This window comes from Primulina eburnea, chromosome 3 (genome assembly GCF_022965805.1).
Source record: "Primulina eburnea isolate SZY01 chromosome 3, ASM2296580v1, whole genome shotgun sequence".
In the NCBI taxonomy this organism is placed as follows: Eukaryota; Viridiplantae; Streptophyta; class Magnoliopsida; order Lamiales; family Gesneriaceae; genus Primulina; species Primulina eburnea.
The window spans coordinates 8,218,170-8,234,023 of record NC_133103.1 but is presented as its reverse complement, the minus strand read 5'-3'; the positions used below and the strand labels follow the sequence as shown (position 1 = coordinate 8,234,023).

Here is a 15,854-nt window from a genome sequence, read left to right as displayed (position 1 = left end):
TATTGGTTCCATTAATACGAAGATCAGTCCCAAGTATAATATCGTATATGCATGTATAATCTAATCTACAAAATAATTCCATGTGATAGCGTAGCATTATGAATTCTTTTCACGTCATTGTTTACGTGTTTGTATATAAAACTAATTCTTGGTCGTAGAGCCGAAATTTCACCATTTTTAATATTTTTATTTAACTATTTACAATATTTCATGCCATTGTATTTTGTTTTCTTATTACGTTACCTTATCAATTATATAGGGAAAAAATTATGTAATTACCTTTAAATTTTTTGTCTAGTTTCATTAGTTACTAATTATTTCTATACCGTTGTGGACAATGTTTTCTATGAAAATTGGAGAAACCCAACTCTAATTTAAACAGCTCTTATTTTTATTTTTATTTTATTTATTTTTTTGGGATGGGGTTGTAATTTAAAGGCTATTTATGGCTACCAATGAACCTACACAAATATGAAAATCAAGACAATTTAAATAAAGCACGTACTCTTTAGGCAATTTTGAATATTGCCATCTAAAATGTTCGAATCCACTCAAGTTCATGACCAAACTCCATGAATGGCTCTCCACATTTGAAGGCCAAAACTCAAAATCCATTAGCTATATTACACAAAAGTTTGAGGTTCAAAATAATTTTCCAAAACAAGAAGTAAAAATGGTGTGATCCTCCACCATTTTAGAGAGCTCAAGGCCACAAGAATTGGCTAAATATAAAGAGGAAAGGCCTCTAAATAGCCAAGGCTTCCCCTTCTACGTTGTGTGCTCATTGCATGGAGGCCTAGGAAAGTTTATTCTTGTGTGGAAGAAAAGTGAGAGTAAGAGGGAGGGAGATTGAGAGAGATTTGAGTTCTCAATCTTTCTTCCTTAATCCATTTTAAATTTTTTTTATTGTTTTCCTCTCTTATTGAAGTAAAAAAAGATCATGGCATCTGATATTTCACTCGAAGAAATAAAAAATGAGACCGTTGACCTTGTAAGTATTGTTTTTCGTCACATAGACTCGTGAGCTGTTCAATTCGAGCTATATTTGAGCTTTTACATTATTGTTCCGACAGCTCGTTAATTGGCTCGCGAGTTTTTAACTACTATCATTATTTATTTATATATTTGACATATTACAATTTCTGTATTAATTAAACATCATAACAATTAATGAAGTTCATTTGATATTCAAATTTTGAATCAATTTTCTCTTCATAATACTTTATAATATATATCAATTCAATCAATAATTCGACTCGTTTCCACAGTTATATCTAATCTATGTTTCTTGATCAAACATGAATCTTGATCAAAATGGTTTTGGATTCAAGAAATAGGAGGTGAATCATGGTATTTTCTTATTATCCATACAGGAGAATATACCCGTCGAGGAAGTGTTTACACAGCTGAAATGTTCAAGAGAAGGTTTGACATCAGAAGAAGGGCAGAAAAGGCTCGAAATTTTCGGTCCCAACAAACTCGAGGAGAAAAAAGAGAGCAAGTTCCTTAAATTCTTGGGATTTATGTGGAATCCTCTCTCATGGGTCATGGAATCTGCTGCCATTATGGCCATTGTTTTGGCAAATGGAGGGGTAAAATTTCTTTAGGCCTCTAAAATTTCTTCATATAATTCAAAATATTAATGCATAAACTCGATTTTTTTGTAATAAATGTAGGGAAAGCCTCCAGATTGGCAAGACTTTGTCGGTATCATCGTGCTGCTCATTATCAATTCGACTATTAGTTTCATTGAAGAGAACAATGCAGGAAATGCAGCAGCTGCCCTTATGGCTGGACTTGCTCCCAAAACCAAGGTACTATACTTCACATTTCATTAGGAGAAAAAGGATTCAATCTTTGATGTTTGTTCAATACCTGGCTAATTCTATGATTCATTTGTCGAAGGTTTTGAGAGATGGTGCCTGGTCTGAGCAAGACGCTGCAATCTTGGTTCCTGGTGATTTGATCAGTGTGAAGTTGGGAGATATTATCCCCGCTGATGCTCGTCTTTTGGAGGGTGATCCTCTTAAGATCGATCAGTCGGCCCTTACTGGTGAGTCCCTTCCTGTAACCAAGCACCCAGGTGATGGAGTTTACTCTGGTTCTACATGCAAGCAAGGTGAGATTGAGGCTGTTGTCATCGCCACCGGTGTCCACACCTTCTTTGGCAAAGCTGCTCATCTTGTTGACAGCACCAACAATGTTGGACACTTCCAAAAGGTAGAACATGAAAAAGGACAATTAGAAAAGGTTTAAACCAACAAGGGTTGTAGAGATTCTCGTTTCATCCCTGCTGCTAATTCATGTTTCTTGAAATGACACAGGTGCTAACAGCTATTGGAAACTTCTGCATCTGTTCCATTGCTGTGGGAATGGTGATTGAGATCCTAGTGATGTTCCCAATCCAAGGAAGGAATTACAGGGAAGGAATTGACAATCTTCTTGTGTTGCTCATTGGAGGTATCCCAATTGCCATGCCGACAGTTTTGTCCGTAACCATGGCCATTGGATCTCACAGGTTGTCGCAGCAGGGAGCTATCACCAAGAGAATGACTGCCATCGAGGAAATGGCTGGCATGGATGTGCTCTGCAGTGACAAGACAGGAACACTCACTCTTAACAAACTCACAGTCGATAAAAGTTTAATCGAGGTTTTCCCAAAGGACCTCGATAAGGACAGTGTTGTGTTGTTGGCTGCCAGGGCTTCCAGGGTTGAGAACCAGGATGCCATTGATGCTTCGATTGTTAACATGCTCGGTGATCCAAAGGAGGTGAGTTTTGAATATTTATCATTTAGCCCTCGCTCTGTAGAATCGTACTCTTGATATCAGAAATGAATTGTTTTCTGTTATGTTAAAAAAATTTAAAAACTTTTTCTTTTGAAACTTTAGGCAAGAGCAGGAATCACAGAGGTGCATTTCTTGCCCTTCAATCCAGTTGACAAGCGTACTGCAATCACATACTATGACTCGGATGGAAACTGGCATCGATGCAGCAAGGGTGCACCTGAGCAAGTAACGGCTAATATCAATTTGTGTAGTAACTAATAAATGGTCTTCATCCATTCCATGGTCTGGGGCTCATCTTTTCTATGGTTTGACAGATAATCGACCTTTGTGAACTCAGTGGAGATGTAAGCAAGAAAGCCCATGAGATCATCGACAACTTTGCAAACCGCGGTCTTCGTTCTCTCGGGGTTGCACGACAGGTGATGGCCGCTCATTAAGTTATAAAACATCATTATACATAAGAATAACTATAAAATAAATTTTTTGAATGCTATTAGTGTGAAAATTTGGTGTCTTCGCAGACTGTCCCCGAGAAAACCAAAGAGAGTGCTGGTGAACCATGGGAGTTTGTTGGATTGTTGCCATTGTTTGACCCTCCAAGACACGACAGTGCAGAGACTATAAGAAAAGCTCTTGATCTCGGTGTCAATGTCAAGATGATCACCGGTGATCAATTAGCCATAGGCAAAGAGACTGGTCGTAGGCTCGGAATGGGAACCAACATGTATCCGTCATCTTCTCTTCTTGGCCAGAGCAAAGATGAGTCCATTGCTTCAATCCCAGTAGATGAGCTCATTGAAAAGGCTGACGGCTTCGCTGGTGTCTTTCCAGAACACAAATACGAGATTGTGAAGAAACTGCAAGAAAGGAAACACATTTGTGGTATGACTGGAGATGGTGTTAATGATGCGCCAGCACTCAAGAAAGCAGACATTGGTATTGCTGTCGCAGATGCAACTGATGCTGCCAGGGGTGCATCGGACATTGTTTTGACTGAGCCTGGACTTAGCGTGATAATTAGTGCCGTGCTGACCAGCCGAGCCATCTTCCAGAGAATGAAGAACTACACCATTTACGCAGTTTCCATCACTATCCGTATTGTCATGGGATTCATGCTCATTGCTCTGATCTGGAAGTTTGACTTCTCACCATTCATGGTTCTCATAATTGCAATCCTGAATGACGGAACAATCATGACCATTTCAAAAGACAGAGTGAAGCCATCTCCATTGCCTGACTCGTGGAAGCTTAAGGAAATCTTTGCCACAGGCATTGTCCTTGGAACGTACATGGCTATCATGACTGTTATCTTCTTCTACCTCGTGACTGACACCGATTTCTTCTCAGTAAGCTTATTAAAATTCCAGTTTCTTTATTTTTTTGTTCGACTCTTTGGAAATAAATAGAAATTTGAGTGTTGACAATATTATCGCTTATAGGAAATCTTTAAAGTAAAACCTATTAGGGACAGTCCAGATGAACTTACTGCCGCCCTGTACCTTCAAGTAAGCATAATCAGTCAGGCACTCATCTTCGTCACAAGGTCACGAAGCTGGTCATTTGTCGAACGCCCTGGTCTCTTGCTCGTGAGTGCATTCCTAATAGCTCAACTGGTAGGTTACAAGGAAGCCTAATTCCTCAGTTTCATTAGAAATTTCAGCTGATCGGATCATTTTCCTACTCAAGTGGTCGAAGTTTTAACTAACTATAAGTTGTGGGATTTCAGTTGGCTACAATTATTGCCGTATACGCATCATGGGAATTTGCAAGAATTCAAGGCATCGGATGGGGATGGGCAGGAGTCATCTGGATCTACAGCATTATTACTTACATCCCACTTGACATTCTCAAGTTCATCATTCGATATGCACTGAGTGGAAAGGCATGGGATTCCATGATCCAGAACAAGGTATGTACATGATTCAATTGATCATATCTATATCAAACCAGAAATACAAAATAAATAAGTTTACCTGCTATCATATATTTAATTTCATGTTCTTTTTCCCTTGTACAAATTAGACTGCATTCACCACCAAGAAAGATTATGGAAAGGGTGAAAGGGAAGCACAGTGGGCGGTGGCTCAACGCACTCTTCACGGCCTCTCGACCACAACCGACACTTCTGGACTGTTCAATGACAAAAATTATCGTGAATTGTCTGAGATTGCTGAGCAAGCCAAGAAAAGAGCCGAAGTTGCAAGGTATTCATATATGATTTATGGAATGTCTTCTACTATTGGGCTTTCTTAATTAAAATCTTTTTTCTTGATCAATTACCAGACTGACTTCATTTACTCTTATGAAAAAACATATTGCAGGCTGAGGGAGCTTCACACTCTTAAGGGACACGTCGAATCGGTTGTCAAGCTAAAGGGGTTGGACATTGAAACCATTCAACAGCACTACACTGTCTAAGATCCAATAAGTTTAACCGAAGGACTAAATTCATTGTCAAACAAGAGAAAATGGAGAATACAGATTCACAGTGAACATGTTTGTGACATGTAAACATTCTTTTGTACTTTAAGGCAGATGTCTTCAATAAAAATCACATCTAGCATGGACAGTAACGTTAATGGTACCATTAACTTGCATTTTTAGCAATTACTATATTTCGAAATAAGTTTTGAATTGATAGTTAGGGAAAGAACATACAAAGAATTTTGGTTGATAAAGCATTTTTTTGGTTGAATGTGAGTGTTATTTCACAAGGCAGGGACAACTAGAGCAGTACATTATGCTCACCATTATAAGGGAAAATTTAAGATCGATATTTAGTCATGTATTGTGTCTGGTTTATCTACAATGTAAAATGCTTAAAATAAAATAAGATTAAAGTCAATTCTTAAAAATGGTCCAACAAGTTAAACTTAGCTGACATACGCTAATTCAAAGAAATAAAAAGGAAGGAGCAAATAAATGTCAAAATAAATTTGGAATGAGTTACAGCGACAATAATTCCTTACTAGAAAGGGACAACGGGTCCTTTATAACCCAGGTCTTTTCAAATCAATGGAAAATGTTCACTATCAGGCAGAGCTTCAGCACTTCGTTACAGAAACACAGAAAAGGTTCATCGCTTTCGTGCAGGGGAAGAAATGCTGCAACTTCATGCCATCTTCACAGTCCTGTTCTTTAACTTGTGGAGATTATTTGGGATTTCAAAGCATTATCTCAAACAATTACGTGTGTGATTTATTCTTCCAAGAAGTTAATTCAGAAGGAAGTAAATCTTCATTACGAGATAGTACCGCCTGCGCCATTAATTTGCCTAGCCAACCATGGAACAACAGGCCTCTTGCACCAAGGCCTGTGAACAGCCAATACTTGCAAGCATGAGTTCCATTCACAAATTCATCCACACAACCAAGTAGCGGAAGTGATCCTTCTGCCGTAAGTGGGGGCATCGCCCTCACTCCTGCAACTGCTCCAGCAACAGTCCAATATTTAATAGCTGGATATACTGCAGATGCCTTTGGAAGAAGCACTTTCATTGCCTCGGAAGCTTCCCCCGTAGTGACTTCCCTTGAATGATTCATTGATTTCCAGTCCCATGTTGAGCCAAGATCTAGACGTCGAGCTCCTTGCACAGAAAGCCATGCATCTGACAAGATCGAGGGACTGTGGTCCAGATATGCTTCTCTAAAAGATTTGGTCTCAAACATTATCAACAAATGAAAAACATAGGAGGTAAAAAAACTTTAAAATGCTAATGATAAATCCAGAGAAATCCTTCAAGGGATCAAATAAATCAGGATTAAATGTGTATCCTAATGAAATAAAAACAGAAGCTCATATGAATTTTTAAACATGTAAAACATTCATTCCATAATCTTAACATTCAAAATCACTAACTTGGCTGTGTGTTTCTTCCAGTAGAAAAATATTTTTATCCGAGCGTAATCACCGAGAGACTAGTAGCAATAAACAGATCTAAATTAACCTGATATCATCCCCAAGTTGTAGATGAGTGATGATTCCTCTACATGTCCTAATAGGCAGCTTTCCGGACAGCTCCGGCAGAAAAGCTGCTCTAGCTCCAAGGCAAATAATCACTGCATCATAGTACCCTGTAAAAATGATGCCATATTCTCCTATTATCTTGAGAAATTGACGAAACCGTAGTACAAACTGTAAGTTGGACAGTTCTCAGGATTATTGGGAAACACCATCAAGTTCAGGAAGTTGTTTACAAAAGTAGGTTTCTTGACCCTCTCTAGTTAACTCCCTATCCAATAAGACTGACTATTTAAAAACTAAAGGACTGTGTATGCGTTGTGGGGAAACAAAATAATAGTGGGATCATGAGGAGGTATATGATAAATATTCCTTTTAAGTGATGCCAAAAATAGCGAGGACTGAGGATTCACCAGGCAGTTCCTGGAGGCTCTGGACAGATTTCTTGTAAATACTCAACTCTCTATGCACAAAACCAAATGCAGACATGTCACTTGCTATACTTTGACATGCTAAGTAAAGACCCTGCAAGGAGCACATACAGTTTTAAAAACAACTAGAAAAAGATATGGCAACTCTTGGACTTTTAGCCTTTACTCTAACCTGAAGGTAGCATTGAGCATTGATATTCAAAGCTTCAGGCATATAAAATGCTAAATTTAGAGGTACAGTCAAATTAGGAACAAGATTTTGAGCAGCTTCTTCGTGGATGGACTCTATCATGCAATCAGCTAGGCAGTTCTGAGCATTCTATTTAAAAAAGAGAGAGAGAGAGATGCTTTGCATCAGTAGGTGTCCATGCCAAGCTTGTCATTAATTTGATCAAGCATGGGCTTACTTCAGTCATTATATTCACGTTCTTCAAACTGACAGCTGGTCTTAAGATCCCTCTGAAGTAAACAACTTAATTTCAGATCCAGGTGCAGCAAGTAACTGTAAAATTAGATATCCCATACATTGAATATGAAGAAAACAGAAGCACAATACAAATAGGCACGTAGATTTGTCTCAGGACAAGAAGGAAAATATTTAGATCATGAAATCCTTCTTTTTTAAAGGGGAAAATATAAGATCAAAACAAGAAAGTTCACACTTCATAGGATTGCTGAAAATAATGAATTTCTAGTTATAAACCAGAGACAATATAGAAAAGTTGAATCGAAACTTTTAAGAAACTAATAATAGTCCATGAAGCAAAAGTTGTGCAGGCGCTAAAGGAAAATTACGTAGAAAATTATTGTTGATCATGCTCCACATGTGAATGAAGAAACGAAAAGGAAAAACCTGTAAAAAGAACATACTTTCTCCTGACTATTTGAGTTTCACAGTTTTGAGGAGTTTCTCGGTCTCCCTTATTTGCTAGCTTAAGAAATGCATCTTCAGCAACATTTATTAGATTTAAACTCTCTTTCCAACACTCGGCACCACGCCAAATAAGCTTGACTGGAAACATGATGAAGCATTCAAGCAAATCAGCAAGATAAATCTGAACTATAATCTCTAATTATTAAAATTTAAATCCACTTAAAGTGCTTAAAATAAATCAGAAGAAATACCAAAAAAAATTATTACAAGGAGAGGAAATATAGACCTTTTGGGGAGTATGGATGCAGAAGTCCCCCAGCAACACCAGATGCACCTCCACCAACCCCAGCTTCATCATAAATGTCAACACAAAGATGTATTTCCTTGGATCCATGCTAAAAAAGAATACTTTCAACAAATAACAGAAAAAAACGAATGAAAAAAACGAATGAAAGACCAAATATAAGGTACTTTTCAACCGAGTAGTAAAATATGAAAAATGCAAAATGCAAGTAATTTGACCGAATATAAATCGACTAGTGTCATCCTTTGGTATTGAGGTTTATTATCTTTATAATATATCAATGAAGCACTGTGCTCTAGTTATGATGTTAAACATCACTTTATAAAATATTATTTTAAACCACCTATCTTAAACTTATGCAATTATCATCGGTACTAAGGGCATCAACAAACAAACAAGACAAAAAACATCAATCTTTTACAGACAAGTTCCTTCAGACATTCTTTATTCGAATGCCCCGTAGTTTCAACCTAAAAAAATCGAAGTGTACAAAAGTCACAAAAGGCTTTTTTCCCCCATAAATTACATAGTAAATACTCTAAAGCCAGAAAATCCTTCCGAGTCTTTGCGCTTCCGCTCTTCCATTTTTACAAGTAAAAATAAACAAGAGCACTAAAACATAATTCAAGAAAAGTAATTTGAGTCGAAGAAAGAGAGAGTACTTGAAGCAAATGCCAAGCAACAGACAACCCAGCAAACCCAGCACCAAGAACTGCATATCTACAACGACACACCGACGATTACAACAGAAAGGGCTGTTCAGAAAACTACATTGCATAATCGAGACGCACCTCAGAGGTCGTTTCGGTACAGAAGTAGAAAATGAACAACGCGCAGAGGAGGAAGAAGATGAACAGCGCCCACTAGAGTTCGATTGTGCTAATAATAAAGGTAGTGTCTTTTTGTGCCATTTCCGAGAGATCAATGTCGCGGGTTCTTGGCTCAAGATGGCGAGCATTTAGTTTTCTCTTCTGCCCCTGTTGGTCTTCAATAAAATCTTCAATATTTACATATGAAAAGCGAAATAATCATAATAAATTTATATTTAATAATTTTTAAAGTTTTATTTTTTATGTATTATTTCATTTTTTTATTAAAATATTTTTATGTTAACTTCCTATTTTGGTAATATATTTTAGCGACAGGATCTTTATTATGACATCCTCACAGTAGAAAATGATGTGCCACAAATTTTTTAAATTTTTCAAGCTTTGTTACATGCCCTTTTTCCATTTAAATTGTTTTGACTTTTGAACTTGAATAGAAAACAAAATAACATATGTTTTTTAATTATGATAATTTTTTTTTTATGTGTTTCTCATTTTAGATGCATCAAATGTTTTCTCGTTTCCTTGTCTTTTAACGTGATGGTTTGGTTATTTTATTTTTTGGGTAACAGAAAAAAGATTTCATTTTATCTAGTTTATGACAATTTTTTTCTTGTTATATTTAGTGCTCTCTTTCGATATTATTGGCACCCAATCGTATGGCAAAACAAAATTAAATTATGGCAACATGTAGCCGAAGTAGCATAATTTCATGGCATTGAAGATATTTATTACATTATAAACTTTTGATTTGTTTATATTCATAAATTTTACTTTGTAATATTTAACTTAGTTCATACAGAAGTCTTGTTACTCAGATGTCTCGACAGATATCTACAGAGTACAATATGCGTCACTTCTGAAGTTTAATCACACTTCATATTTTCACATCAAAACACCTGCAAATCAATCGGTTTGCTTAGTTTTCCTTGTTTCATTTTCGATCCTATAAATAGCCTTGGCATTTCAAGAACCAAATCGCCCCTTGTGCTGCATTCTCAGCTGCGTCTTTCTTTCTTGTTCGAGGTTTGCCATAGAACTCGAAAGTTTCCTCTGGCATCTCTTCAATGTCCAACATAATTTTGTAGATGAATCTGCAAGAAACGAGAGCCATTGTGCATAATAAGATTCTTCTGGTTGGGAAGAGTTTAAAAAACACGAAAACGGATACACCATAACTGAAATCTTTCGAGAAAACTACATAATCTCCTAGAGGCGCAAATGAGTCGACTTATAACTAGACTGTCTTGCTCAATTTTTACAGAGAATGAATCAAGCTTGAGCTCTAAACATTTCCCCAAAATTCTACTTCGAGAACTCCAAACAAAGAAAAACAAGGCCGCGGTTACTTTCTTTTTAACTTGAGCTACTCGATCTACTTACAAATGGACTTCAGATTTAGAAAATGACTACTCAAATAGCTTGAGCCGAAAACTTACTGTTTAAAGTGGCTTGGACCAGTCTCATCGCAGCATTCAAATATAGGTGGTTTCCAGCAGTTGGCAGCACACATCTCGTACAGGCGCAACTTTGCCGTTCCAATACAGATAGAACCTAAAGCATTTGTTTTCAGTTAAAGAAAGAGTTGAAAATCGAGAACAAGGCTTTAGAAGGCACATAGGTCTGCACACCTGCTCCCTGTGGATCAAGCTCGGACTCATTATTTAGATGACTGGCTGGCGATTCAACATTGCAGCCATTATTGTGAATGGTTTGTGTCACATGTGATTCTGAAGCAGTGTGCCGATAAGAAGTCTGCCTCAAGGGTCTCGTAACAATATCACACTTACTAGTGGATGCCTCACTAAGAGGATATAGTTTCACATCACAATCACTTCGAGGAGATTCTTGAATTTTCAGCTTACCAGATTTAACAGATTCAAGAGAGGAAGTCTCGTCATACCCAATCAACTTCGCTTCTCTCTTTCCACATTTTCTAAGCACTTCCTCAAGTGATTTTGATTTGGTTCTGTAACCTTGAGCCTACGAACAAAGCAAAGAACATAACCCAGTGTGCTAATGAGTAATATGTTACAGAAAAAATCCAAAAGAGAAAAATAAAGAGAAAACAATGACATGAGAACACAAAATAGTGAATTGATTTTTAAAAATCACCTTTAAACATTCAAATACTTGTCTTGCAGCAATTTTTTTGGCCATTTTTCCGCTTACATTAGTGGCACAAGCAGTTGCCGCAACATTTTTTGCATCCACTTTAGCTTCAACGGAGAGCTTATCATCTTTCTCTACTGAAGAAAACTGAATATCACATTTATGATATTGACAAAGTTCTCGTAGATCTCTGAGAGGATTAAACTGCAACTTGGATAAAGTAACAATAGGATCCAGCAAAGACATTACTATTTTCCGAATACGGTTCAAATCAAATCCTGCATCAAGAAATAGGGCACCAGCACAAGACTCCGCCACGTCACCAAGCCACTGAATCAATAAAAAACTACAAGTTTAATCAGCTCACCATTATATCCAGTAATAAAATGAATATAGAGATAATCGACAAATATGATTGCATACACCAATAGAGCTATTAATTCAAGAAAAAGCCATGTCATAGTGGCAAATTCAATTTGAACAGTTCCGAAATTTTGCCACAAGATCCTGGGGATAGATTAATAAATAGCAATAATAATAGGATGGACCCTAGCAATTCAAAGACAGCATGCAGTATAATAGTTTTGACTTTGAACTTTAATTTCTTGGACGCAGTCAATTGAGAAAACATTTTATCTTGGCAACTTTTTCAGCCTATTCACCTAAATCATCAAATACGGAAAGGTATAATTTAAGTCGAAAAACAAGAATTGTGAAATCCAATTATACAAGAAAAACATATTCAAGCTTCACACAAGGACACAGAATAATGAATACATTGTCGATCATGTGTGAGTGTCATATACGTTGTTTCACCAGAAATAATAAGCAGATCATTAGTTCATTAGTTCCACATGTAAAAAAGTGTTTCCAACATTATTAATTTCATTTTGTCGAAATTTTTTAAAGAAAACAATATTAATTTCACAGTAAGCTCTCATCAAAATTTTTTTTTAAGGCTAATGATTCATGGTAAAGTCGGTAGTGTTGATCCTTGAATGAAATAGCAAAGGCCCACACACATTAACATCGGTGAACGATTAAAACCAATCTATATACCACAAAAAGGAAAAAAATATGGAAACTGCAGAGAGGGATGGGAAAAAACCTGCTGGACCAGAGCAACTGTCGGAGCTAGAAAAATGCATACACTCTTCTGAGGCTTTTTAATCAGATGCCCCATCTCATAAATTAGTAAAACAGCAATATGGGTTTTCCCACAGCCTGTTCCCAGATAGATGGTTACATTCTCCTCCATGGCTTTCATGCAAAGGTCTATCTGGTACCTGCGAGTATTTCAAAACATCAATTAGATTTGATTTTCTGACTCAACTCTCAACCTATTCGGGATCAAACAAACATTTGGGTGGATAATTAATTCATTCGAGTTCTAATGTCGTAGACTGTCACTAAGATGACATCAGGCAATGTATAACAAACCATTAAAACAGTTTCTTTGTTTCGTTCCTTTATAGGTGATTATAACAATACCTATTGCTTGGTCCAGAAAGGAAGATCAAAGAGATTGTAAACGAACCAAGAAAACAACATCTAAAAGTTAAAATAAAAAACAATCTTCCAGCAGAAAATGGGAAACTAATTTCCTTTCTCAGTTGAAATAATCAAGGAATAACAACAAGAAAATTCCTTCCGCATTCTTTTTCTCTGTTGACATATTATAAATGGACGTTAAAAAAACCAAGTGCTCGTTTAGGCGCATTTTACATCAATTATGAGGATATAATTTGATACCTCAATCTATAAATGGCTAAGCTAAAACATATGAAAAAATTATTGGCATGCCATAGATAAGTATATAAACATGCTTATTACAAGCACGCTAAGAAGAATGAATAGCTGGGGGCTTGGTATCTCTCAGGGTCAAGCCATGAGCCAACACACAGCTGGCAGTTAGCAGGCTTGTGCGCTACTGCAATTGTTGATGGATTTAACCAGTTTTATTGCGCAAGAACACATATTTAAGGACCTCCACAATGTCAGGATGGGTTAACATATAATTTATCCAAACATTAACCTTGCAAGAAGCAGCTTTTTAATTTTGTAATTAGCCTAATTACAAAAGTTGGATTTTGCACGTAAGAAGATTTGTACCAGAACCTTTTTCTTAACTTGATCACATCATTAACGAGGTAACATCTCAATATGTTCTATTATTTACGCAAAAATTGAAAATGTCGATAAACAGACGGGGATTTTCCACGTCAGTCCAGCCAGTTCCATTCCCAACAAAACCCAGTACAGCATGCTGTGCTGATCGCATATGGCTCTGCCATGCCAAAAATCTACCAGCGTTATCATCTCCCTTCTGTTCTTTTACCCTCTTTCTCCTACTAATCCATACACAATTCTAAATTCTTTTTAAAAAAAAACACGACAGAAAAACAGAAGGACAAAAAATAAAACAAAACCCACAAAGAATATGAAGTAACATGATGAAGAAACTATACTTTTAAGAGTTAAAAAAAAACTTACTTTCTGGCGATTGTTCTGGGGTCTTTCTCCGACTCCTTTATATGTCTATGTTCGTCATCACCCTCTAAAGAAAGAGATGATAACTGATCGGAAATCCCGTCTGCTACGCGCTGACTTATGGGGAGCGAGCTGCTGCAGCCGCCGTCCATAGAAGCGGTCACGGCGGTGGTGATCGTCGTAGTACAGTAGATTGACCTGCAGGCTGCAGTGAACTCAAAGTCTGTCAGGCTTGTAACTTTCGTAAGAAAGTGAGAAGTTTGGGCTTCGTGAGAATTAAATAAAACAATATAATAATAAGTTAATAAAAAAAATAGACAATAATTATATTAGAATTTATTTTAATATATCATTTCTTTTATTAAAAAAACTATTATGGAATTTATTGGGAAAATTAATATGTTTGAAAATTAATATCTCAAAAAAAGAAAATTAATTATTATAAGAATCTAGTATTTTTCATCGTAGCATAAGCCCACTACAAACTTAAACTATTTTAGGTTGGATGTTGATGCAGGCTTTGATATTAGAAACAATAAATTTAGTGTTGAGGCGGTGGTGCGTAATACAATGGGATATGTTTCTGGTGTACAAGCTAGCCCTATCAGATGTCCAGGTTCAGGTATTTGTGCGAAGTTATTGGCAATCAGAAGCGGGATGGACTCATGTCTTCGGATTAGGCTATCAAGTGTTTGTATATTTTCTGACTTATTGGAAGCTATTAGGATGATCCTTTCTCACATAGAAGATCTTGGATCTGCGGTGGTTGTTGCTTTGGAAATTCAATCAATGTTAGAGCTTCCAAATTTTCATTCGATCAAACATGTACGAAGAAAGACCGTCGAAGTGGCTCATATTTTAGCTCGCAAATCTTTTTCTTGTAATAGCTCCATTAGTTGTGTTAATGACGATCTACCCACGTGGCTTGTAAACATTGTATCTAAGGACTTCTCGAATTAATGTTATTATAGTTCATTTAAAAAAATAGTATTTAATACTAGTATATTGAATTATGTGTTTTGTGTTTACAAAACATATTTATGTAAAATAATTTGATTGAATGGTTTTCGTATTTTTATACTCTTTTTTTTAAAATAAAAAAATTTGTTGTTTTTAAATGTCCTACATTTTAATACGTTTTCAATAAGATAATCAAGTATGTTTATTTATTTATTTATTTTTTGAGATGAGAATAATTAAGGATCCAAGATTTTGTGTTAATAGCAAAAGATGAAAATAAATTATCCGTGCAACCAATTTTAGATTAGATTTATATCGTACAAAAAAGACATGAAATTACTATCTCATATTTTATAAAAATAATTGTCATGCTACCATTGCCTATAAACAAACCACGAAAACTCATGAATAAAATATTATAAAATTGATAATAATTTTTAAAATATAAATTCTAATTTTTAAAATTGAATTTTTAAATTTGTTTTAAAAATATTTTTGGACGGTACTACCGACAACATGGTGATTGGCAATTTGATGTGATTCTCTCCTTTTATTCTCTTTTTTGGTCAAAACAACGTCAGCCTTTATTCAATTCTTTAATTATTTAAAAATGAAAGCATTCTATTTCACATTTACTTTTCTTTCAAAAGCAACGGGAAATAAAATTTATTGCAGACTTTTTTGTACATTGTGATGTAGCAAGACTTGTCCCTTCAATTCTTAGCAATTAAGACTAGGTTTTTCAATAAAAATTTATCAATTATATATTTTGATAACTATTTAATAAAATCAAATTGCATGGACTAAAAGAGCAATAAAATACGCGTTAGTTCAAATATTCTTGTTCAAAAATTAATTATTTTTTTAAAAAATAATCTATCAATAAATGCTTTCAACTTGGAGTTTTAATGCGTTGAACATCACTTCAAAAAAGTGAAGAGTACAATTTTTTTAATAAAAAAAATGAATTTTGATGTTATAATTAATACGTGATGCTTTATGAACTTTTTAGCTAGGGAAGATAACTTATTTATAATCTTGGCCTAATTTTTAGAGTCGCGAGGAGTTTTAGTTCTTCAAATTTGTTTACTTCATTGTTCTTATATA

General features: G+C 35.7%; 3 protein-coding genes across 5 annotated transcripts; 1 reads left to right on the top strand and 2 right to left on the bottom strand.

The window, feature by feature from the left end:
* The first annotated feature begins 743 nt into the window (after nt 1-743).
* Nucleotides 744-5,354, top strand: LOC140825983 (ATPase 8, plasma membrane-type-like). Its single transcript, XM_073188062.1, has 12 exons — nt 744-991; nt 1,374-1,592; nt 1,677-1,814; nt 1,906-2,220; nt 2,325-2,771; nt 2,892-3,014; nt 3,104-3,208; nt 3,311-4,135; nt 4,229-4,402; nt 4,516-4,698; nt 4,812-4,993; nt 5,111-5,354. The coding sequence occupies exons 1-12, from the start codon at nt 941-943 to the stop codon at nt 5,205-5,207; spliced, it is 2,859 nt and encodes a 952-aa protein (XP_073044163.1). The 5' UTR covers nt 744-940; the 3' UTR covers nt 5,208-5,354.
* On the bottom strand, nt 5,187-9,363 carry LOC140825984 (uncharacterized). Of its 2 annotated transcripts, none has more exons than XM_073188063.1 (9): nt 9,150-9,363; nt 9,021-9,078; nt 8,341-8,449; nt 8,051-8,192; nt 7,588-7,639; nt 7,353-7,499; nt 7,163-7,274; nt 6,736-6,862; nt 5,187-6,434 (listed from the first exon to the last, which is right to left on the bottom strand). In XM_073188063.1, exons 1-9 carry the CDS (start codon nt 9,314-9,316, stop codon nt 5,975-5,977), a joined length of 1,374 nt encoding a protein of 457 aa, XP_073044164.1. In that variant the 5' UTR covers nt 9,317-9,363; the 3' UTR covers nt 5,187-5,974. The 2 variants fall into 2 exon arrangements, with proteins under 2 accessions (XP_073044164.1, XP_073044165.1); XM_073188064.1 differs by having other exon boundaries at nt 6,736-6,847.
* Nucleotides 9,364-9,936: 573 nt separating this feature from the next.
* LOC140825982 (dicer-like protein 4) lies at nt 9,937-14,053 on the bottom strand. 2 transcript variants are annotated; one of them, XM_073188061.1, is made up of 7 exons: nt 13,791-14,053; nt 12,406-12,583; nt 11,547-11,627; nt 11,301-11,444; nt 10,817-11,168; nt 10,625-10,739; nt 9,937-10,279 (listed from the first exon to the last, which is right to left on the bottom strand). In XM_073188061.1, the coding sequence occupies exons 1-7, from the start codon at nt 13,937-13,939 to the stop codon at nt 10,132-10,134; spliced, it is 1,167 nt and encodes a 388-aa protein (XP_073044162.1). In that variant the 5' UTR covers nt 13,940-14,053; the 3' UTR covers nt 9,937-10,131. The 2 variants fall into 2 exon arrangements, with proteins under 2 accessions (XP_073044162.1, XP_073044161.1); XM_073188060.1 differs by having other exon boundaries at nt 11,301-11,627.
* Between the last annotated feature and the right edge of the window lie 1,801 nt (nt 14,054-15,854).

Excerpts from the sequence above, each read along its gene's own strand:
- LOC140825983 (XM_073188062.1), top strand. The coding sequence starts at position 941 with ATGGCATCTGATATTTCACTCGAAGAAATAAAAAATGAGACCGTTGAC. Across the intron at positions 2,221-2,324 it reads ATGTTGGACACTTCCAAAAG|GTGCTAACAGCTATTGGAAA; the intron begins GTAGAACATGAA and ends GAAATGACACAG. Across the intron at positions 3,209-3,310 it reads CTCTCGGGGTTGCACGACAG|ACTGTCCCCGAGAAAACCAA; the intron begins GTGATGGCCGCT and ends GTGTCTTCGCAG.
- LOC140825984 (XM_073188063.1), bottom strand. The coding sequence starts at position 9,316 with ATGCTCGCCATCTTGAGCCAAGAACCCGCGACATTGATCTCTCGGAAA. Across the intron at positions 7,640-8,050 it reads ACTCAAATAGTCAGGAGAAA|AGGGATCTTAAGACCAGCTG; the intron begins GTATGTTCTTTT and ends TGTTTACTTCAG. Across the intron at positions 7,275-7,352 it reads ATGCTCAATGCTACCTTCAG|GGTCTTTACTTAGCATGTCA; the intron begins GTTAGAGTAAAG and ends TGCTCCTTGCAG.
- LOC140825982 (XM_073188060.1), bottom strand. The coding sequence starts at position 13,939 with ATGGACGGCGGCTGCAGCAGCTCGCTCCCCATAAGTCAGCGCGTAGCA. Across the intron at positions 11,628-12,405 it reads CAGTTGCTCTGGTCCAGCAG|TGGCTTGGTGACGTGGCGGA; the intron begins GTTTTTTCCCAT and ends TTATTGATTCAG. Across the intron at positions 10,280-10,624 it reads GGTCCAAGCCACTTTAAACA|ATTCATCTACAAAATTATGT; the intron begins GTAAGTTTTCGG and ends CGTTTCTTGCAG.